Source organism: Peromyscus eremicus, chromosome 15 (assembly GCF_949786415.1).
Source record: "Peromyscus eremicus chromosome 15, PerEre_H2_v1, whole genome shotgun sequence".
Classification (NCBI taxonomy): domain Eukaryota; kingdom Metazoa; phylum Chordata; class Mammalia; order Rodentia; family Cricetidae; genus Peromyscus; species Peromyscus eremicus.
The window spans coordinates 33,499,477-33,522,956 of NC_081431.1; the positions used below are offsets into that span (position 1 = coordinate 33,499,477).

At 41.3% G+C, this 23,480-nt stretch overlaps 1 protein-coding gene across 1 annotated transcript in view; it reads left to right on the forward strand.

The window, feature by feature from the left end:
• The window catches only part of Klhl20 (kelch like family member 20), a 46,016-nt gene that overhangs the window by 14,736 nt on the left and 7,800 nt on the right, over positions 1-23,480 (forward strand). The window contains exons 3-7 of the mRNA XM_059280772.1: positions 8,990-9,563; positions 13,209-13,367; positions 14,673-14,767; positions 17,295-17,410; positions 20,894-21,077. Coding sequence (XP_059136755.1) covers positions 8,990-9,563; positions 13,209-13,367; positions 14,673-14,767; positions 17,295-17,410; positions 20,894-21,077 — 1,128 coding nt within the window. The remainder of the gene's footprint in view (positions 1-8,989; positions 9,564-13,208; positions 13,368-14,672; positions 14,768-17,294; positions 17,411-20,893; positions 21,078-23,480) is intronic.

Sequence of the window (23,480 nt, forward strand, 5' to 3'; positions counted from 1 at the left end):
TGCCACCATGATGAACAAATATATAATGAAGAGATGGGAGAGATAGAGTGCGTGGTGGAGAGATGGAAGAGAAAGAGTGCATGGTGGAGAGATGGGAGAGAGAGAGTGCATGGTGGAGAGATGGGAGAGAGAGAGTGCGTGGTGGAGAGATGAGAGAGAGAGTGTGTGGTGGAGAGATGGGAGAGAGAGAGTGCATGGTGGAGAGATGGGAGAGAGAGAGTGCGTGGTGGAGAGATGGGAGAGAGAGAGTGCATGGTGGAGAGATGGGAGAGAGAGAGAGTGCGTGGTGGAGAGATGGGAGAGAGAGAGTGCATGGTGGAGAGATGGGAGAGAGAGAGAGTGTGTGGTGGAGAGATGGGAGAGAGAGAGAGTGCGTGGTGGAGAGATGGGAGAGAGAGAGTGCATGGTGGAGAGATGGGAGAGAGAGAGTGCATGGTGGAGAGATGGGAGAGAAAGAAGCAGAGCCGTTCATGCACTGTGGAGAGACTGGAGATGTGATGACAGTGGAACTGGAGATGTGATGGCCGTGAGGAACAGGCAGTGAGGGGCCTGTCCTGCCACCTGGGGCCATGATGATGTCCAGGCCTGTGCTGCTACCAAGGGCCATGTCTGGGTCTGTGGCTCTTCTGCGGCCAAGGTCTATGTTGTTGACTGTGGCTTGGGTTGCCACCAAAGACCATATAGTTGTCCGTGGCCTGGGCTGCCACCTGAGGCTATGGGGATGTCTGGGCTCCAGCTGCCACTTAGGGTTAGGTCTGGGTCTGAGGTCCTACTGCAGCCGTGGTCTGTGTTGATGTCCATGTTACTGCCAAAGGCCAAGTGGATGTCCATGGTCTGGGCTGCCGCCTGAAGCCATGTTGATGTCTGAGTGTGGAGCTTAGCTGGTCCCACCCCTCACCACTGCAGCACTCAGGAGAGCTGGCCAGAAGAGTGTGCGGCTCAGAAAGCTGGCTCCGCCCCTCTTCAGCCATACAGTGACAGGTGGCACAGATGAGCTGACTCCAAGGGTGTGAGCTCAGGAGAGCTGGCCCTGCCCCTCACCTAGGCAGTGTAGGAGAGCTAGCCCTGAAGGCCTGAGAGTGGGTAAGCGGGCCTCACCCCTCACTGGCTGCAGCACTCAGGAGAGCAGGCCCTGCACTTCGCCTGGGCACATAGTAGAGCTCACCCTGGTGGCCTGGTGGTGTGGGCATGAGGGCAAGAGAGCTGCCCCAAGGGCATAAGAGCGCAGGAGAGCTGGTGCCACCCCTTGCCCAGGCAGTGCTGGAGAGCTGGCCCTGGTGGTGTGCCAGAGGGAGAGCTAGCCACAATGGTGTGAGCAGAATTTGTTTTTGTTCTTCTCTCATACGTTACATCCCGACTTCAGTTTCCCCTCTTCCCCCTCCCCCTAGTAGCACCCCCGAACCTCCCCTTTCCTCCAGACCCTACCTTCCCACCCCATCTCCCATCAGAAAAGAGCAGACCTCCAAGAACATCAACCAAACATGGCATAAAAAGCCACAAAAAGACCAGGTACTACCATCACATCAAGGCTGAGCAAGGCAACCCAGTACGGAAAATGGATCACACAAGTAGGCAAAAGAGTCAGTGATAGCCTCCTGCTCCCACTGTTAGGAATCCCACGAGAACACCAAGCTACTCATCCATAACATATATGCAGAGACCTAGGTCAGACCCCTACAGGCTCCCTCATCTCTTCGAGCCTCCATGATTCCCCATCAATTGACTCTGTGGAGTGTGTTCTCATGTGTCCCTGACCCCTCTGGCTCCTCTGATCTTTCTTCCCCTCTTCCACAGGACTCTGAGCTCTGCTTAATGTTTGGCTGTGGGACTCTGCATCTGCTCCCATCACTTGCTGGATGTAGTCTCTGGTCTCTTTGAAGATTCCCAAAGACAGGACTCTGTTTAATGGAAGTGAAGTAGAAAACCTTAGATCTCAAAGATACGGAGCCTAAGAACTACCTCAGTACATCATCACCTCAGTACATCACCCTCAGTACATTACCCCTTAGTACATCACCTCAGTACATCAGCCCTCAATACATCACCTCAGTACATCACCTCAGTACATCACCCTCAGTACATCACCCTCAGTACATCACCCTCAGTACATCACCTCAGTTCATCACCCTCAGTACATCACCTCAGTACATCACCCTCAGTACATCACCTCAGTACATCACCCTCAGTACATCACCTCGGTACATCACCCTCAGTACATCACCTCGGTACATCACCCTCAGTACATCACCCTCAGTACATCACCTCAGTACATCATCCTCAGTACATCACCTCAGTACATCACCCTCAGTACATCACCCCTCAGTACATCACCCTCAGTACATCACCCTCAGTACATCACCCTCAGTACATCACCCCTCAGTACATCACCCTCAGTACATCACCCTCAGTACATCACCCTCAGTACATCATCCTCAGTACATCATCCTCAATACATCACCTCAGTACATCACCCTCAGTACATCACCCTCAGTACATCATCCTCAGTACATCAGCCCTCAGTACATCACCCTCAGTACATCACCCTCAGTACATCAGCCCTCAGTACATCACCCTCAGTACATCACCCTCAGTACATCACCCTCAGTACATCATCCTCAGTACATCATCCTCAATACATCACCTCAGTACATCACCCTCAGTACATCACCCTCAGTACATCATCCTCAGTACATCAGCCCTCAGTACATCACCCTCAGTACATCACCCTCAGTACATCACCCTCAGTACATCACCCTCAGTACATCATCCTCAGTACATCATCCTCAATACATCACCTCAGTACATCACCCTCAGTACATCACCCTCAGTACATCATCCTCAGTACATCAGCCCTCAGTACATCACCCTCAGTACATCACCCTCAGTACATCACCCTCAGTACATCACCCTCAGTACATCACCTCAGTACATCACCCTCAGTACATCACCCTCAGTACATCACCCTCAGTACATCACCCCTCAGTACATCACCCTCAGTACATCACCCTCAGTACATCACCCTCAGTACATCACCTCAGTACATCACCCTCAGTACATCACCTCAGTATATCACCCTCGGTACATTACCCTCGGTACATCACCCTCAGTACATCACCTCAGTACATCACCCTCAGTTCATCACCTCAGTACATCACCTCAGTACATCACCCTCAGTACATCACCCTCAGTACATCACCCTCAGTACATCACCCTCAGTACATCACCCTCAGTACATCACCTCAGTACATCACCCTCAGTACGTCACCCTCAGTACGTCACCTCAGTACGTCACCTCAGTACATCACCCTCAGTTCATCACCCCTCAGTACATCAGTTCTCAGTTCATCACCTCAGTACATCACCTCAGTACATCACCTCAGTACATCACCCTCAGTTCATCACCCCTCAGTACATCAGTTCTCAGTACATCACCCTCAGTACATCAGCCCTCGAGGACTCACTTGACAAAACTGGATCCTGGGCTTTAGTGGTAACTGAGTGGAGGAAATACAAGCAGAATGTTACTTCAAACATAGAGTGGTGACACTGGCAACCTGTATGTTCTCTACAGAGTGAAAAACAATCCCCCATGTTGGTGGCTGCTCATTTACACACGCCTACAGGAGAGAAGAATGGACCAAAACCAGGAAGAAATGTGATCCAGCTCTTAGTCGTTAAATTTGTATTGGTTTTCTTCACTGCTAGTGAGAAAAAAAATAGTGTGACAGAATTTATTTCACCCAACCGAGATCTGGTTAACTTTATACTTTTGTAGTCTATAACAAATATCACCATGATATAAAGTCTTTTCCAACATGTTTTGATCAGAAATGGGAAGAACAGCCCAGTTCTTTGTTTCCAGCTGTTTCTGTGTGCAACTGAGTAAATGTATCACACCACATGGATGCCATTAAGGTAGAATACTTAATACTTCAATCAAAGGGAGGGGTACCCCTCATCCCCTTCATTTGTGCACAAAATCTTTGCGTACAAATAAGTCATGCAAGTAGGAGGACTGAATGCTTAGACAGGTTTGAAAATTAAAAGTTGAATATTAAATCTGCATTGATCACCTAATTATAGAGGATGTTTGTCAGTTTAAAAAAATAGAGCTGAGGTTGCAGGGAGGTTACCATTGGATCTCCAATCCTGACTTTCCCTGCCATGAGTGGATGGCTTACTGAAAATATTTCACCTGAAATTCTGGTCAATGTATGTCTTCATTGAACCTAGAAAGACTTTTATTTAAGGCAGTAGTTTAAGCTCTGTATCTTTGAGATCTAAAGTTTTCTACTTTGCTTCTGTTAAGAACAGAACTTTTTTTTTTCCTTTCTGAGATTTTTTTTTTAATTTTTTTATTTTTATTTTGCAATACAATTCAGTTCTACATATCAGCCACGGATTCCCTTGTTCTCCCCCCTCCGGCCCCCCTCACCTTCCTCCCAGCCCACCCCCCATTCCCACCTCCTCCAGGGCAAAGCCTCCCCCGCAGACTGAGATCAACCTGGTAGACTCAGTCCAGGCAGGTCCAGTCCCCTCCTCCCAGGCCGAGCCAAGCAACCCTGCATAGGCCCCAGGTTTCAAACAGCCAACTCATGCAACGAGCACAGGACCTGGTCCCACTGCCTGGATGCCTCCCAAACAGATCAAGCCAATCAGCTGTCTCACCCATTCAGAGGGCCTGATCCAGTTGGTAACCCCCCAGCCATTGGTTCATAGTTCATGTGTTTCCATTCGTTTGGCTATTTGTCCCTGTGCTTTATCCAACCTTGGTCTCAACAATTCTTGCTCATATAAACCCTCCTCATTCTCACTAATTGGACTCCCAGAGATCCACCCGGGGCCTAGCCATGGATCTCTGCATCCAGATCCCTCAGTATGGATGGGGTTTCACGACAATTAGGGTGTTTGGCCATCCCATCACCAGAGTAGGTCAGTTCGGGCTGTATCTCGACCATTGCCAGCAGTCGAACAGAACTTTTTTTAATGAAAAATTTTCTTTTAAAAATTTTTCGCCAGGCCGTGGTGGCACACACCTCTAATCCCAGCACTCGGGAGGCAGAGGAAGGAAAATTTCTTATGTTTGAGGTCAGCCTTGTCTACAGAGCAAGTTCCAGGACAGCCAGGGATACACAGAAACTGTGTCTCAAGAAAACAAAAAAAAAATTTTTCATACAGTATATTTTAATCATATTCTTTCCCCTCCCCTGACTCCTTCCAGATCCTCCTCACCTCCCTATCTACCCAACTTCATGGTCATTTTCTTTCTTTCTGAAAAAATTAAAAAACAAAAAGCACACACACACAAACAAACAAACAAACATGGAGTCTGTTTTGTGTTGGCCAACTAGTCCTGGGCATGGGGCCTGCCCCGGAGTGTGGTTGATACACCCAGTCACACATTATTAAAGAAAACTGATTTTCCCTTTCCCAGCAGGTATCAATCTCAAATAGCTTCTTGGCTAGAGATGGGACTTTCCATCCACTTCTCTTTCTCAGTACTGGGATTTTGTCTAGTTTGACCCTGTGCCAGTCTGGTGTGTACTGTCACAGTCTGAGTTCATATGTGCATCAGTCTTGTTGTGTCTGGAGACGCTGCTTGGAGTCATCTACCACCTCTAGCTCTTAGAATCTTTCTGCCTCCTCTTCCACATAGATCCCTGAGCCTTTAGGGAAGGGGTTTGAAAAAGAAGTCCCGTTTAGGGCCGAATGCTCCAGAGTCTCTACTCTGTACCCTCTGTCTAGTTGTGGGTCTTTGGGTTAATTATTGTCTACTGAAATAGTAGCACCAATGTTCTGGGCATAACTAACTACTTTTTTATTGAATGTAAGGCCCATTCCATGAGATGGAACCCATATCTGATACTGTTTAGGGATAAAGAAACTAGAAGCCAGGTACAGTGCCTCATGTCTGTAATCCCTATACTTTGGAGGTTGGAGTAGGAGGCCAGCTTGGACTATTTTGTGAGTTCCAGGCCAGCCTGAGCTATAGAGTGAGTTCCGGACCTGTCTAGGATATAGAAACCCAGTTTCAATAAATCGGAACAGAACAAAATAATTAAAATGATTAATTATAGTAAAAAGTTTAGATAAATATGAAATTTATAGCAGAATAGTGATAGTACTCTAGTATTAGACTTGAGGAGGAGAGAAAATAATTCAGGGAAAATATGCAGGGAAAGGAATTTTATTACTTCACATTATTCATTTTTGCCTGTGAATGTGTCAGCAAATACTTCATTTTGATGAACAAGCTACAGTAGTTTATTTACCAACTGCCCCGTTCATAAGACATGTTGATTTAATAACTTTAGAAATGTAAATACTGTACTGAAGTTACTTGGAGCTTTTATTACTGGTGAAAACCTAGCACTTATGTAATTCTTTATTATTAGTCACAGTTTGATTTTAAGCTTTCCTCTCATTAGAGATTGCAAAATCCTCTGACTATGTCTGGCTCTCAGCAGTTAGTTACCCAGCATCAGGCCACCATGCTATTCTTTATATAACTGTGCTTTTAGTTTTGTGATTTGGGGTGTGTATGTGGGCGAGTATGTGCTGACTTTTTAAAAAGTTCTTTAGAACCATTATAATTGACTGTATATTTTGGATACATACCTTATTAGATTAAATAAGACTGTTTTCGAGACAAGAATTTGCTATGTAGCCAAGACTGTCCTTGATCGGCTTAACTCCACCTCTTAAATCCTAGGATTACAGGCATGCATCGTCATGCCTGAGTGATAAGACTTCTTAAGATGAATTACATGTCACTTGAAATACTAGCTCATCCCTTGAACGTCAGACTTAAAGAAAGAGTATTAAATTGAAGTTTATTTGGGGGCTTGTGGCTATCTGCTTTTCTTCCCGACTTTTCATGTGCTAAACTGTAACTAGAAGTAGTAAACTAGCACCCAAAAGAAAAGGAGAAATAAGTTCCAGCTACTTGAACTTGTTACAGGAAAGTAGCAGATATCAAGATTGGAATCAAACCAAGTTTAAGAATTAAAATGTAGGGTCAGACAAGTGACACTCGCCTTTAAATTCAATACTCAGAGGTAAAGACAGGTGACTCTCTGTGAGTTAGAGACCAAACAGGTCTATGTACAAAGACTCTGTCTCAAAAAAGGTAATTCATTAATTTTTTAAAAAAATTAAAATTTGGGCCCAGCAAAAAGGCTCAGTGCATAAAGGCACTTGCTGCCAAGCCTGATGATCTGCGGTTGATTCCCAGAACCCCATGGTGAAAGGGAGAACCACCTCCCTCAAGTTCTCTTCCCTCCACACATATGCCGTGGTATACATGTGCGCACACACATACACACACAGAGAACAAATAAATAAGTGTAAAGAAATTAAAAGAAAATAAATGTAATCAAAGTCTTTAAACAGTTTTATAGGTCTGATTTGTCTTATTGAGAAGGGTGGGTTTGTTTGTTTTTTCCAGAGACTAATTTTAAATACTTTTCATGAACTTTTAAATTTTTATCTTTTATATTTAGATCTTTAATTTTTAAAATCACCTGTTACAATTTTATAAGTTTGAGAAAACTTCTTTTTAAACATACAGAGTTAGTAAACAAATACAGACGAGCAGACTCATTTTAAAACATGAAAAACAAGCTGGTGATGGCGCACGCCTTTAATCCTAGCATTTAGGAGGTAGAGCCGGACGATCTCTGTGAGTTCAAGGCCAGCCTGGTCTACAGAATGAGTTCCAGGACAGCCAGGGCTACACAGGGAAAGCTTGTCTTAAAAATAAAATTTTAAAAAAGACCAGTACATTAAAAAACTGACAAGATTGGGCGATGGTGGCATAGGCCTTTAATCCCAGCATTCAGGAGGCAGAGGCAGGTGGATCTCTGTGAGTTCCAGGGCAGCCTGTTTTACAAAGCAAGTTCCAGGACAGCTAGGACTTATGCAGAGAAACCCTGTCTCAAAAAACAACAACAAAAAGACCCGGGAAAGTGATATCCATAGGAATCTCTCCAACTTCTAAGAGGTAGTGTCATCCTCGTATAGTTGGTACAAGGTTGGTAAGGCAGCCTTAATCATCCAAATGTATAGCTACATTCTTCCACTTAGGACTGAAGAAGAAAAGTTAGATAATCCAACACTGGAACAATGTTCTCAGGTGACATCCTGGTTGGGCCCAAAAATTTAGCACTTGATTTGATGCTGAGTTTTTCCTTACCAGGTCCTTGGTTGTTTCCCCATATGAACGTCTATCATTCACTACCACTTATAAAATTAAATCTAAACTTTCTTCAAACAGAACATGGTATTGGGAAATAAGCTCTGACATTTAAAACCTGAGTTCCTATGTGAGTGAACTTTCAATGAGAGTGCCCCATGGAAGAAATGGGGTCCTGGTGCCACAAGAGGTAAGAGGGTAAATGAACTCAAAGTCAGGCAGGATTCTGCGCACAGATGTGAGCAGACACAACTGGAAACTCAGGCAGCATCTTATCCACAAAGGTAATCCTCTAGCTTGGACATGGAGTCAGGATTCCCAGCATTCTATAGGGAAATGTCCATCCACGTATAGCAGCACACAAGGCACCAATAACCTCAGCAGTCTTTCCTGTCCACAGATCCCAAAGCAGAGGGAAACAGAAAACAGCTGCAGAAATTTTAGTTTTTAATTAACCTGTAAAGTAACAGATTTTCTTAGGGCACTCTCATATATACTTAGTTTTGGCTGATTCTCCCCTTCCCCCCGTAAATTTTTCCTAGGTTTTATTAATGTAAGAAATATGGCCAAAGACAGTCTGATACTTCTGGAAGAAAATTTCTTTTTCACTAAATTATATAATAAAAGTAGTCTGACATGGAATTAATAGCCTGTGAAGAAGTTTGTGAGTTCTATAGTCCTTAGAAAGAGTTCTTCCTTTAAGTAATTTCAAGTTTTCTTACCACTTATGAATACTTTAGAGCAAGAAGAGAACTAATAATATTTCCATCTCTGTCCACTCCCTCATTCCTGTAGGTGTACCAACATTCGCCCAGGAGAGACTGGAATGGATGTAACAAGCCGCTGCACCCTTGGAGATCCCAACAAACTGCCAGAAGGGGTTCCCCAACCTGCTCGCATGCCCTATATCTCAGACAAACACCCTCGGCAGACCTTGGAAGTGATCAACCTTCTGAGAAAGCACCGGGAGCTATGTGATGTGGTGCTAGTTGTGGGTGCTAAGAAGATATATGCCCATCGAGTCATCCTGTCGGCCTGCAGTCCCTACTTCCGAGCAATGTTTACAGGAGAATTGGCAGAAAGCCGCCAGACAGAAGTAGTGATCCGAGACATAGATGAGAGGGCTATGGAACTACTGATTGACTTCGCATATACCTCCCAGATAACTGTGGAAGAAGGCAATGTTCAGACCCTCCTGCCTGCTGCTTGCCTCCTCCAGCTGGCAGAAATACAGGAAGCTTGCTGTGAGTTCTTAAAGAGACAATTAGATCCTTCTAATTGCCTGGGCATTCGGGCTTTTGCTGATACACACTCCTGCCGTGAGTTGTTAAGGATTGCAGACAAGTTCACTCAACATAACTTTCAAGAGGTGAGTTGTGGGCTAGGGAGATGGCTCACTGGGCACAGTGCTTGTCATGCAAGCACACAGACCTGAGTTGAACTCCTGACAACCAATAAAGGAGCCTGGCATGTCAGTAGACATCTGTAACCAGTGTTGGAGGCACAAAACCAGAAAGATCCTGGGGCTTGCTGACCAGCCAGTTTGTCTGAAACAGCTCCAGGTTCAATGAGAAACCCTATCTGTCTCAATACTACTACTACTACTACTACTAATAATAATAATAATAATAATAATAATAAATGTGAAGGATGATAGAGGAAGAGATCCGACATTGACTTTGGCCTCTACACAAACATGCATGGGCAAAGTATACCACATCTATGTGCATTCACACACACACACACACACACACACACACACACAAACACACACGAGTTGTACTAAGTGATTTGAATGTGTTCATAACCTGTTTGTTAAAAGAGTGATAGTGGGTTCTTAGTTTTAGTTTTTATTGCTATGAAGAGGCACCATGACCATGGCAACTCTTATAAAGTAAAACATTTAATTGAGGTGGCGGCTTAACAGTTCAAAGGTTCAGTCCATTATCATCATGTTGGGAAGCATGGCGGTGTGCAGGCAGACACAGTGCTGGAGCTGAGAGTGCTACATCTTGCAAGCAACAGGGAGTCAACTCAAAGTCACACTGAGAGAAGCTTGAGCAAAAGAGACCTCAAAACCCTCCCTCACAGTGACACACTTCCTCCAACAAGGCCACACCTCCTAATAGTGCCACTCCCTTTGGGGGCCATTTTCTTTCAGACCACCAGTTTGTAAACCTGAATTCTATCCCCAGAACCTGAAGAAGAGAACGTTGTCCTCTGACCTCCATGCTTGTGTTATAGTGCACACACACACACACACACACACACACACACACACACAATTATAATAATAATAAATGCTTTTTTAAATTAAGAGAGCAATATGGATTTACGCTCTCCTAACACCTACCTTGTATTCTGGTTCTAGCTTACAATATCAAGTAAATAGGTTGCTATAAATTCCAAGCCTGTTAGTGATTTTTAAAGGCCAATTTTATATTCTACCAGCAAAAGTTGTTTCTCCCTAATCAACTTCATAAAGGCCTGATTAATAAGCCAATATGTGGTTTATCTGTGCATGAGAGGACCTGTGCATCAGAAAAGTGGTTTCCTATAGCATTTCCCTCCCAAATAGATGGTTTACTCAAAAGGATAAGTTATACACCAATTACTTGGTAAATTAATAATTTTAAAAAAGACAAATTTAAATAGAACCAAAAGAATTCCCATTAAACTCACTATTTTTCACTTATTTGATATGACAGTGATATGAAACAATCCCTTTATGATCTTGAAATTTGAAGAAGCATTTCTAAGTAACTAGACTAGAAAGGTTGAAAGTTAAAATCTATCAATTTTATCACATACACAGTTTTTTTGTGATACTAAAACAAAAGCCAAATACAAATTGAGCGAAACATTTGCAATCTGTATTCACTATCAAAAGGCTAAGCTACTTAATGCATCAAGAGCACCAATAATTCACACCAGTGAGCTAGCCAAAAAATAGACAGTGCCCAGAGAGAGAGAGAGAGAGAGAGAGAGAGAGAGAGAGAGAGAGAAAGATTCAGACTGTCCTTAAATATCTGAAAGTCCGCTTGTTTATTCAAAATAATGGAAAGGCAAATTAAAACTCACCAAAGTGCTTTTTCCCTCCAGCTTTGTTTCTTGAGACAGTGTCTTACTTTCCAGCCCAGGCCTTGAACTCAGCATCATCCATCCTCAGCCTCTTACTTGCTAACATTTATAGACACACGTACCATAGCTGGTCAAAGCACCATCTTTTGGGTTACAAATATCCTCAAATGTCGTATACCCTCTTGGTGAGGCTATAGGGACATAGGTACATTGCTGGTGTAAATATGCGTTGGTACAAGGCTCTTGAAAGGAAATTTGGCAGTATCTATAAAAATTACTCTTTACACCCACTTTTAAACTCAGCATTCTCAGGAATTTATACTATACATACTAGAGAGCAGAAGAGTTTGAAGAAGTGGATTGAGGTTCTGTGTATGATATAGAACAGGCAACTTTTTCTATGGATCGATATTCCTTGAGAGGTTAGGCTGAGATGAAATCTTAATTCAAGTCCCTTTTAAGTGAGATATGACCTAGAAGCCATAAAGGAAGATTCAGCTGCCTAAATATGTGAAACTTTTTTATTTTTAAAACAGCTCCATAAATGTGGTCAAATAATGCCAATGAGAGGCCCTGTGGAGATAAAGGAGCACCTCCCAGTCTTCCCAGTCGTTAGCAAAGGAGCCACTGGCAAAGGATACTGGGTAATAGAAAGGGAGAAAAGAAAACCAGAAGCATAGGGTCAGAAGTGCAAAGAGTTTCTTTTAAGAGGACTTTCATAGAGTTGGAGCATTGGCTCAGCACTTCAGAGCACTTGTTGCTCTAGTAGAAGACCTGGGTTCAGTTCCCAGCACCCACATGGCAGCTCACAACTGTCTGTAATTCCAGTCCCAGGAATCTGACACCCTCTGACCTCCATGGGCACCAGGCATGCACGTGGTACCCACACACATGCAGGCAAAACACTCATACACAAACATAAAAATAATAAAATGGATAATTTTGTTTTGTTTTGTTTTTTCAAGACAAGGTTTCTCTGTGTAGTTTTGGTGCTTGTCCTGGATCTCACTCTGTAGACCAGGCTGGCCTTGAACTCACAGAGATCTGCCTGGCTCTGCCTCCGGAGTGCTGGTATTAAAGGTGTGTGCCACCACTGCCCAGCTATATCCTAACTTTTTGATGAACAAGATAATAGCTGTGTCCCAAAAGCAGTCCATTGTGCTCATTAAAGGCAACACAGAGTCTGAACTTTCAACAGTACTTTGTCCATGCCACCAGACATCACATGTAGTGTGATAGAGAAACCACCTAGAGGGTAGTAATACTGTTCCCCTGCCCTGCATTTCACCCTGTCCGTTAGTTACATCATGATGAGTAGACTTACACGATCTTAAAATTCATGGCTTGCCTGTCCAGAATAACGTCCTGATTGCCATATCATTTCCATTCTGACAGTTCTCTAGACTTGGGTAAAAGTAAACATGGGTGTGTATGTAATTTCTCACTAGAATATTATCTCATAGTGATTTGGTCCTCGGAAGTTTCCCTTGCTCTAATTCTTTTCTTTATAGTCATGCTTGCAGAATGATGGTGTCTTTATACTTTTTGTAAACCGAGTCCATGACGCTTCTGCCCTTTTAGCAGCTACTCTTCCTCTGGAAGCTTTTCCTGACATTTTATATGCCTCCTATCATGATGAAGCTTCAATTGAGTATGATTATTTAGCTTATTTTAAATATGAATTTCTATTTTATTCATTAATTTTTTAAAGGGAAACTTTTAAACTAACTAAACAACAATTAGCTTTGGTAACTTTATGTGTGTTTTCTATTCTCCTTTATTCTCTTTGGAAACTTTTCTTTTCCCCCTTGTTTTAAACACTAACTTCATTGTGGAATATAATTTTGCCCTGTAACAAAAACAAAACAAAAAAAACAGATAAAGGCAAAAATTGTGCTTATAGGTTCCTTTTCTCTTACCTAAATCTGAGCAGGTAATGGAAAGTGAAGAGTTCATGTTGCTTCCAGCCAACCAACTCATCGATATAATATCTAGTGATGAGCTCAACGTTCGGAGTGAAGAACAAGTGTTCAACGCAGTGATGGCCTGGGTCAAATACAGTATTCAGGAAAGACGGCCTCAGTTACCCCAGGTAAGAGTCAGGAAAGACGGCCTCAGTTACCCCAGGTAAGAATCAAAACGCTTCTCTGAGAAATTGCTTTGTACTAGATAAAAAATGTGTACTTGTCTTGCAGAAACAAAACAGTCATGACAAAAAAAAAAAAAAAAAAAAAAACCAACAGTCCTTGTTTCTGAATAATGTAGGCAGTAAGCCTTTAGAAGCATTTGACTCCTTATTGTTGTGAACTTATTGCTCCTTTGCCTCCTGTCTGTTTGGGGTTCATTCTGTTTGCACTGTTACACAATTCAGAAATTATGTAAAATTACAAAGAAAGCAAGAATTATCTGCTCCCAGAGCTTGGAAGTCCTGCCACACTTTGAACAGTAAGTGATTGACTTGGGACTGAGCCGTCATATGGTTAAGATCCATTCTTGTCATGACTATAAATAGTCTCCTCCTTATTCAGAGGAGATACATTCCAAGATATTTAAAGGACGCCTAAAACCTTCAAACCCTGTATATACTATGTTTTTTTCAATATCTATATATCAATATATATATATATATATATGTATATACATCACAGTATATATATATAAACATATACTTTATCACAGAATATATGTATAAAGTTTTATTTATAAATTAGATCTGGTAAAGATTAACAGTAATTATAAACAGATTATTTATAATAGCATACTGTAATAAAAGTAACTTAACTTACAAATTTTTATTTCTGGAATTTTTCATTTATTGTCTAACCAAAGTTAACAACCAATAACTGAAAATGCAGAAAGCAAAATTGAAGATAAGGGGAAAGTGTATTTTTTTTTAAGACGTGTTTATTCATTATTTTATATGTATGAGTGTTTTACCTACATGTATGTGTGTACAACATGTGTGTGCCTGGTGTCCATAAAGGTCAGAATAGGGCTTTGGATTTCTTGGGATTGGAGTTACAGACAGTTGTGAGCTTCCATGTGGATGCTGGGCATTATGACCAGGTCTTCTGCAAAGCAACAAGTACTTTTTAACTGCTGACCATCTCTCCAGCCCTAGAAAGTATATTCTAAGAGTTTATAACTTATTGTTGAAAGCTAAAAGTAGCATTTTAAAGTGATATTAGCATGTTTTTAGTTTTGTAACTAGTCTACATTACTAAATTGATAGTTAGAATACATTTTAGAGTCACTCTTTATCCCTTCCACTTTCTTTACTTATTATGTCCAATTAGATCCCCAAACTCTTGGCCACACGGTCAGTAAGCGTGAGTCATTACTCTCCTAACACATTGTAATGACAGCTCAAGCCTTAACTGTGTTTATTACCTCATAGGTGCTGCAGCATGTCCGCCTGCCTTTGCTTAGTCCCAAGTTCCTGGTGGGCACCGTAGGCTCTGATCCCCTCATTAAAAGTGATGAAGAATGCAGGTATGAGTGGATGAGAAAATTCAACAGCTGAGCATTCCTAACTTCTGTTTTTCTCCTTGCTGATATTGCTTCTGAAATATTGTATTTCTTATGCCAAAACCAGGGCAGTATTTAACAAGTTCTTCTTCTGGACTAGGGTCAAGGGGAAAAGGAAGAGAGGACTGAACTTCCAGTATTCTGTTCCCTTAGGAGTTTTTGTTGTTTTGTTTTTTAATAATTGTTTACTTATTTTTATTTTATGTGTGTTGGTGTTTTGCCTACATGTATGTCTGTGTGAGGGTGTCAGGTCCCCTGGAACTGGAGTTACACACAGTTGTGAGCTGCTATGTGGCTGCTGGGAATTGAATCCAGGTCCTCTGGAAGAGCAGCCAGTGCTCTTTACTGCTGAGCTATCTTTCCAGCCCCTATTGTTTTGTTTTTCAGTGTGATGCTTATTGGCGTAGAAGTGGCAATAAAGAAGTAGATTTCTAAATTTTGATGCAAGTTTGAAGAATCAATTCTCTACTATTGTTTTTCTGTGAAATAAATAATGCTGTGAATCTGTCAGTGAGTACCTTCTCATTGATCACATAATGTCTAACTGAGGAATAGGATAGATTTACTTTGAAGATTATAGGCAGAGTTAAAAGCCCTGTCCCTCCCAAGGTAGCTTTGGGGAGGCCATTGATAGTGCTCAGTGAAGTCATTTCCAAATAGTCTTAAGAATGAAGACCTCACTGATTTACTGAGCTATCTCTGTAATAGATGCATGCTTGATTTAATAAATGGATTCCTGAGTTTGGCAGATTTTAAGATTTACTTTCACATCTGAAACCTTTTGGCATTCTAACAACCCCCACTCCCACCCCCAACATGTTCCAAATGTAAGTAAGAGAACTAGTCAGTACTCATAACTATTCACACACTGTCCATTGGGCCTCCCCTTGCCAATAAAGAAATTTGGAATTATCCCAGATTCTAGTACATAGGTAGGGCATATAATCCATTGCATTTCCTCTGTGATCTCGGGCTTGCCATTAATGAGAAATGCAACATTTGAGATTAGATGTTTGTCTTTTAAATTTGAAAAAGCACATGTTTTGGGGTGGGGAGTACTGCTGAGATGGCTCAGTGGGTAAAGTAGCTTGTCACCATGCCTGACAACTTGTGTTCAGTCCAAACCACATGGTAGAAGAACAGGACTGACTCCTGCACATCCACGCTGTGACACTCGCATCCCATACACATGAATAAAGGTTAAAAAAAACCTTTACATTTGTAGAAATAGAACAGAATAGATCAGTAGCAGTCAGTTCCCCTAATTATATGAATAACAGAAGGGAAATATGTGAACTTTACAGGATGGAATATGAAGGAATAATACAGGACTATCCCTCCCCGAATTAAGTATAAATCAGATTATAATGACCCTGACATGGGAAGTAAAGTACTTGTATAGTCACTTTGGAAAGTTGACTCCTGGTACCCTAGCCACAGCACTGGACAGTGCTCACTCTATGCTATAGCTCTGTCATAGTGAAGAGCGAGAGATCAGCACCTGTCCCACAGGGCTGTTCATTATGTGAGTGCATACAGTGAGAGTTTCTAACAGCAATTAGAAGGTCGTCACACTGTTGCTGTTGCTTCTGTGTTAACTGCTAAGTGTCTGTGCCGCGGTCTGTCTGGAACCTTTGGCTAGAGTAGAAACTGATGGAATCAGTCTTTCAAGTTTGGGGAACCAGAAAAAACTTTTAATCTTTGGTTTGACTTCCCTTTTTTTTTCATTTTAGTTTGGTTTTCTGTTTATTTTGTTACTAGGATAAATAAATTAGGAGAAAAATGCATTTTGCGGTTATGCATAGCACCAATCATGTACGAATTACTCAATGTAGTATAAATAGTGAGAAATTAAAGCAGAGTAGTCCAGGGCACACGCAGAGTTGAAGTATAACAGTGTAATAGAATTTACATAAATCAGGCACTGAATCACCTAGGAGATTTATATACAGAATATTGTACTATGTATAATCTCTAGGCTGTGCTCTTAAAGGAGCATTGGGAAAGTTTTTGTTCCTGTCAGTGAACCAGTTGTATTAAACCATGCATATGTTGCTAGATAATACCTTAGTATTAGTGTCCTGAAGTACTAGCAGATACCTACTGCTCTTACTCATGTCCTCTCCCCATATCTTATAGAACCTAATAAAACTCATTAGAAAATAGTGACTATGCAAGCTGGTGATCGAGTTAGATTTTTTTATGGGGTGGGGGTGGGTAAGATATTGTCTGCTTTATGATTGTTGAGCTTTAGGTTAAAATTTGCCTCAAGTATGAAGTTATGGTAGAAATGCTAATCAACTCAGAATTCCTAGTGTGACTTGCGTCATGGTTTCATGTTTGTGCCAGTTTTTGTGTTGCCGGGCAACAAGATTTGGCTTAACGTGTGCTCGTTCACTTTTGCCAACATGCGTTTTCTGACACCGTATAGGGACTTAACTTACAACAGTATTTAGCCATTTGGAATAAATGCAGAGTTTCTTTTCTACAGAGACTTGGTAGATGAGGCTAAAAACTACCTCCTGTTGCCTCAAGAACGACCACTGATGCAAGGGCCAAGGACAAGACCACGGAAACCTATCCGATGTGGAGAAGTGCTCTTTGCAGGTGTCTCTCTTGTTTGTTTGTTTGTTTGTTGGGGGGGGGGGTTGGGGGTTTTGTTTTATTTTGTTTTGTTGGTTTTTTTGTTTTGTTTTGTTTTGTTTTTTGTGTGTGTGTGGTTTTTCGAGACAGGGTTTCTCTGTGTAGCTTTGCGCCTTTCCTGGAACTCGCTTTGTAGCCCAGGCTGGCCTTGAACTCACAGAGATCCACCTGGCTCTGCCTCCCAAGTGCTGGGATTAAAGGCGTGCGCCACCACTGCCCGGCTTGTTTTGTTTTGTTTTTTAAGATAAAATTTCTTTGTATAACCCAAGCTGTCCTGGAACTTTCTGTGTAGTATAGACTGGCCTCAACCCTGTGGCCCTCCCACTTCAGCCTCCTAGTGCTAGAATTGTAGGTTCTATCTATGCCCAGGACAGGCTTGAATTTTACTATACTCTGATTAAACCAAATATTTTCATATATGTTTAATAATCATTTAGATAGTTGTGATACCTGCTATCATAAGACGCATGCCCAATACGGGCTTGAATTTTTTTGTTTTTTTGTTTTTTTGTTTTCCAAGACAGGGTTTCTCCGTGTAGTTTTGGTGCCTGTCCTGAATCTCGCTCTGTAGACCAGGCTGGCCTCAAACTTACAGAGATCTGCCTGGCTCAACGGGCTTGAATTTTAATATACTCTGATTAAACCAAATATTTTCATATATGTTTGAATAATCATTTAGATTGTTGTGATACCTGCTATCATAAGATGTACGTAGTAAGTCAACAATGCTATTCTTCAAAAGAGTACTCTGAAAATCCATCTAAAAATATCATACAACGTATGTTTGTTACATGCATTAAGCTGTATACCAAAGTGCAGGTCATGTCATAATTACATGGAGTTTCCAAAAGCATCATTTTATATTAAAGACTCCTGACTCTTTTCAGATTGGTCAAGCTCAGGACAACTGATGTATTATTTTACCGCTACTGTTTGCCTGTAAAAGTTTGCAGCCCTTCCTTTGCGGGCACTTCATTGTATCCACGGATGTCAGTTACTTTACATGGTGCTGTAACAGAGTAGCTGACAAGAAGAAGCTTAAGAGAAGAAGGCTTTACTTTGGCTGACAGTTAAGGGGTGTAGCCCATCATGTAGAGGATGGCCTGGTGGCCAGAGTGGCTCTCAGCTGTGGCAGCAGGGACATGAAGCAGCTGGCCACACTGCTCTGCAGTCAGGGAGCCAAGAGTGGCTACTGATGCTCAACTTACTTTATCCACTTTTTCTTTTTATTCAATCCCAGACCCTCATCCATGGAATGGTACACCCCCATTCAGGCTGGTACCACCCCCATTCAGGCTGGTACCACCCCCTTAGCTGGACCTCACTGAGAACACCTTCATAGACACACTCAGAGATATGTCTTCTAGGTGATTCTAAGGATTGGTTGTCTCTGATCTGAAAAATCTGAAGTCAACAATACTTTAAAATCATGTCAGTACTCCAAAAGTTTTGCAATTTGGAACATTTCAAATATCAGATTTTCAGATTAAAGATGTTTATTCTTATTGATATATTTCTTTCTTTTTTTCTCTTTTTTTGTTTTGTTTTGTTTTGTCTTTCGAGACAGAGTTCCTCTGTGTAATAGCCTTGGCTGTTATGGAACTCGCTTTGTAGACAAGGCTGGCTTCGAACTCACAGAGATCTGCCTCCCAAGTTATGGGATTAAAGATGTGTGCCACCACCGTGGCTATATTCATTTCTTGATTTTACTCTTAATTTTCATTAGGTTTAATAATGCCTACAAAGTTTGCGTAGCCTTCTTTATTGTAACACGTTTGGGCAAATCTATCTGAAATAATTGTAAACATCACATATATTATACAAAGGTATATAGCCCCTTTTCTGAATATTTTTCTTTAGGCATATGTTATTTAACAGAAATTAAGAATTCCCAGGTTTGGGATTTCTTTTTAATAATTAACAACTTGGTATACCATAGCAAATGGCTTAATAGAAATCTGTCTTTTCAGCCAGGTGTGGTGGTGCACACCTTTAATCCCAGCACTTGGGAGGCAGAGGCAGGTGGGTCTCTGTGAGTTTGAAGCCAGCCTGGTCTACAGAGTGAGTTCCAGGGTAGCCAGAGCTACATAGAGAAACCCTGTCTCAAAAACAGAAGAAAAGAAAGAAAAGAAATCTGTCTTTTCATAGTTGTGTAGGCTGAGGTTCCAGCAGCGTGGCTGTGGCTGAGACCTCCCTCCTCCATAAGCCTTTCCCTGTGCCCTTGGCCTCACGTGGCCTTTCCTCTGCATGCAGAGGCAGGATGAGAGAACTCTGCCGTCTTTTCCTCTCATTGGTCCTACTCTAATGGCCCACCTTTATGACTTCATTTCGCTTTAATTACCTCTGTAAAGGCAGTCTCCAGACAAAGTGGGACTTTGGCTTGAATATATGATTTTGGGGATCCACAGTTAAGTCTCTAATATCTAACTATGTCATCCGTGGTTGACATGGGAATCATAGTGCACACAAAATCACCATGAGGCAGTGGAACTAACAAACTATGTCTCAGACTTCTCTTAAATCAACAGGCAAGATTTAAATCTTGTTCCTGAAAGGTCCATTGTTTCCTGATGATATTGAAGAATACCACTTATTAGGTAGCATTTATTTGATATGAAGCCATACAGTCCAATATAAAACTGGTTTTAATAACTTTCCACTATGCACTTGTGCCAGAGATTTAATGATTAGGCTGTTTGTTTGATCTCAAAGATTATGAACCTTCACATTTCCAGCGTAGGACCATCTTAGAGTTTAAGATGTCTTCTCGGATATTGAATTACACAATTCATATTTAAGGAAATTACTGTATACAAGATGTGCTGTGGTGACTCCTCTGATTTAGATGAAACAACAGTAAAGTAAAATTATTACATTGAGATTTGAAATAAAGAAAGTAAGCTTTTAGGTCTGTCTAGAAGATGGTTAATATTATTCTGCTTTTAATGTAGCTCAGTAATTTATTTGACACCATGTAAAAACTAGTAGTTCCAAAGTGTTTTGAGCATAAAATAACCTTGTATTTTTTAAGCTTCAGAATCACTCTCATTTTGTATTGAAATGGGGATGATTTGAAAGAAAAACAAATTTAGCTTATCTGCCATTACCTCAGCCCTCCACCCACCATGGTCATTTAGAAAAGGATAATGGAACTTGGCAGTTTTTTTTAAATCTTACTCACTGTTTTAGTCTACCCAGGCTGCCATAACAAAATATTGTAGACTCAGTAATTCAGACAAAAGAAATGCATTTTCTCCCAGTTCTGGAGATTAGAATCCAAGATCAAGGTTATAGCCCAGTAACTGTTGGTGACTTTTGGTGACTATAACTTGTCCTTGACCTGCTTCTACATCTACATGTGCTTAGTGAGTCAGAGCATTGGTCACAGTGAGCTTAGCAGTCTACCTTAAGAGAGGCATTCTCTTAACCGTTTCTGTCGCTTCCTAGTTGGTGGTTGGTGTAGTGGAGATGCCATTTCCAGTGTTGAACGGTATGATCCACAGACCAATGAGTGGCGAATGGTAGCTTCAATGAGTAAAAGGCGATGTGGCGTTGGAGTCAGTGTTCTTGATGACCTGTTATATGCAGTAGGCGGCCATGATGGATCCTCATATCTCAATAGTGTTGAAAGGTAAGGTTAATTTGAAAAAAAATCCCTATAGTCCCTATGATTTTGTTTAAGATGTCAATTAAGAAACAAATGTAACTTACTATTTTAGTATTACATCTGTGAGACTAATTAACAGTCTAGACTCCTTCAAATGACACACAAGACCTTTGTGATCTGATCTTTACCAGTTTTTCTGGTCTCTTCCCATTGGACACCATTCTCTAAGCATGCTACTGCAGACACAACAAAGAGCTACAGCTCTGGTCAAACTGGCTTCCTGCCTTCTTCTGTCCCTGCCTGTATGCATGCATATGTACATTCTTTTCCCCTGAAACACCTTTGACCCTTTAAGGCTTACAAGATTTGAAATGTTACTTCCCGCACAAAGCTTTCTCTGACTATGGATGAGTTACTCATTCCTCTGCTCTTTCATGAGTATTTTTGGTTTTTTGGTTTTTTGGTTGGTTTTTTTTTTTTTTTTTTTTTTTTTTTTTTTTTTTTTTTTTTCTCGAGACAGGGTTTCTCTGTGTAGCTTTGTGCCTTTCCTGGAACTCACTTGGTAGCCCAGGCTGGCCTCGAACTCATAGAGATCCGCCTGGCTCTGCCTCCCAGTGCTGGGATTAAAGGCGTGCGCCACCACTGCCCGGCCCTTTCATGAGTATTTTAAGCATGCTTATGCATTTCATACTGTTCAGTTGTTGGAACTCTACAGTGAGTGATTTTTTTTTTCAGTTTCTTATTGCCACATATTGTCTTTCATTAAGTTGTGTTGACCTACAATAGTTTGTCATAGCTCCATAGCATATCTAAAAACTGGTATACCCAGTTCTGGATATTGGTTCTAGATATGGCAGAGCTAAAAAACAATAACAGAAGGATTGGCCCTGTAGATTGTGCGGGGAGAGATGACAGGGGGAATGACACTTAGACATGAATCAGTGGGCTAAAGAAATCAAAGTACAGATACTAAATGTTTGTAGCTTAACAATGAGATCAGTATATACCAAACGTATAAAATGTAACTAAGGTGGTACACAGAGGCAAACATGAGTGATACGTTACATGCATTGGAAAGGAAGAAAAGTGAAAAGCAACAGGCGGCACACGTATGTAATCCTAGCACTTGGGAGGCAAAGCAGGAGAGGATCACAAGTTTGAGGCCATTCTGAGCTACATAGTGAGACCCTGTGTCAAAGAAAAAGCAAATCATGTTTTTAAATCAAGAAGTTATGAAGAGCAACAAAATCCAGCAAAACAAAAAGAAAAATAAAGCAATGAGGAAGAAAGGGAAAGTAATGAAAACTTAAAAAGTAGAAATGGATATTGTGGTGATATATTATGTCCCCCAATATATTGTGCATACTAATAAACTAGATAGACATAGAGGCCAGAAAATGGTGGCATACACGCCTTTTATCCTATCACTTGGGAGGCAGAGATCCATCCGATCCCTGTGAGTTCAAAGCCACACTGGAAACAGCCAGGCATGGTGACTCACGCCTTTAATCAGGAAGTGATGGCAGAAAGCAGAAAGGTATATAAGGTGTGAGGACGAGGAACTAGGCCTGGTTAAGCTTTTAGGCTTTTGAGTAGCAGTTCAGCTGAGATCCATTTGGATGAGGACTCAGAGTCTTTCAGTCTGAGGAAACAAGATTAGCTGAGGAATTGGCGAGGTGAGTCTATGGCTTGTTCTGTTTCTCTGATCTTCCAGCATTCACTCCAATAACTGGCCTTGGGTTTGTTTTAATTAATAAGACCATTTAAGATTCATGCTACAGGATATAGCTATACAGGGAGCAACTTAGCATTCTTTTGGGTTTTTTTTTTTTTTGGTTTGTTGTTGTTGTTGTTTGTTTTTCAGTGGTTAAGAGTCTTGTGCATGCTAGATAAGCACTCTACTATTGAGCTATGTGCTCAGCCTTGTAAGTCCTGTTTCTAATTCTCAGAGTATCAGAAACAACCTAAGAATAAAGAAATAAGAATGTGATTAAGGGACTGGAAAGATGTCTTGGTGGTTAAGAACACTGTTGACCTTCTAGAGGAACTGAGTTCAGTTTCCTGCACCCAAGTTGGGCAGCTCACAACCATCTAACTCCAGGTTCAGGAGCTCCAACACCCTCTTTTGGCCTCTGTGGGTACTGCATTCATAGGCACATATATACAGATACACATATACATACACATAAATAAAAATAAATCATTTTTTAAAAAGTAAGATTAAACAATGCATCACACATTATAATATAACAAAATAGTTCAAAGGAAAAACCTGGAATTATATTAACAAAAAGAGATCTCAAAAATACATCCAAGAAGAAAACTGCACAGTGTGTGCTATTATTTAAATGAATGCATATGTGGATAACATTTTATTGCAAAGACTTAAAGGATGTATGACAAATCCAAATGGGAAGAGACTAGAAT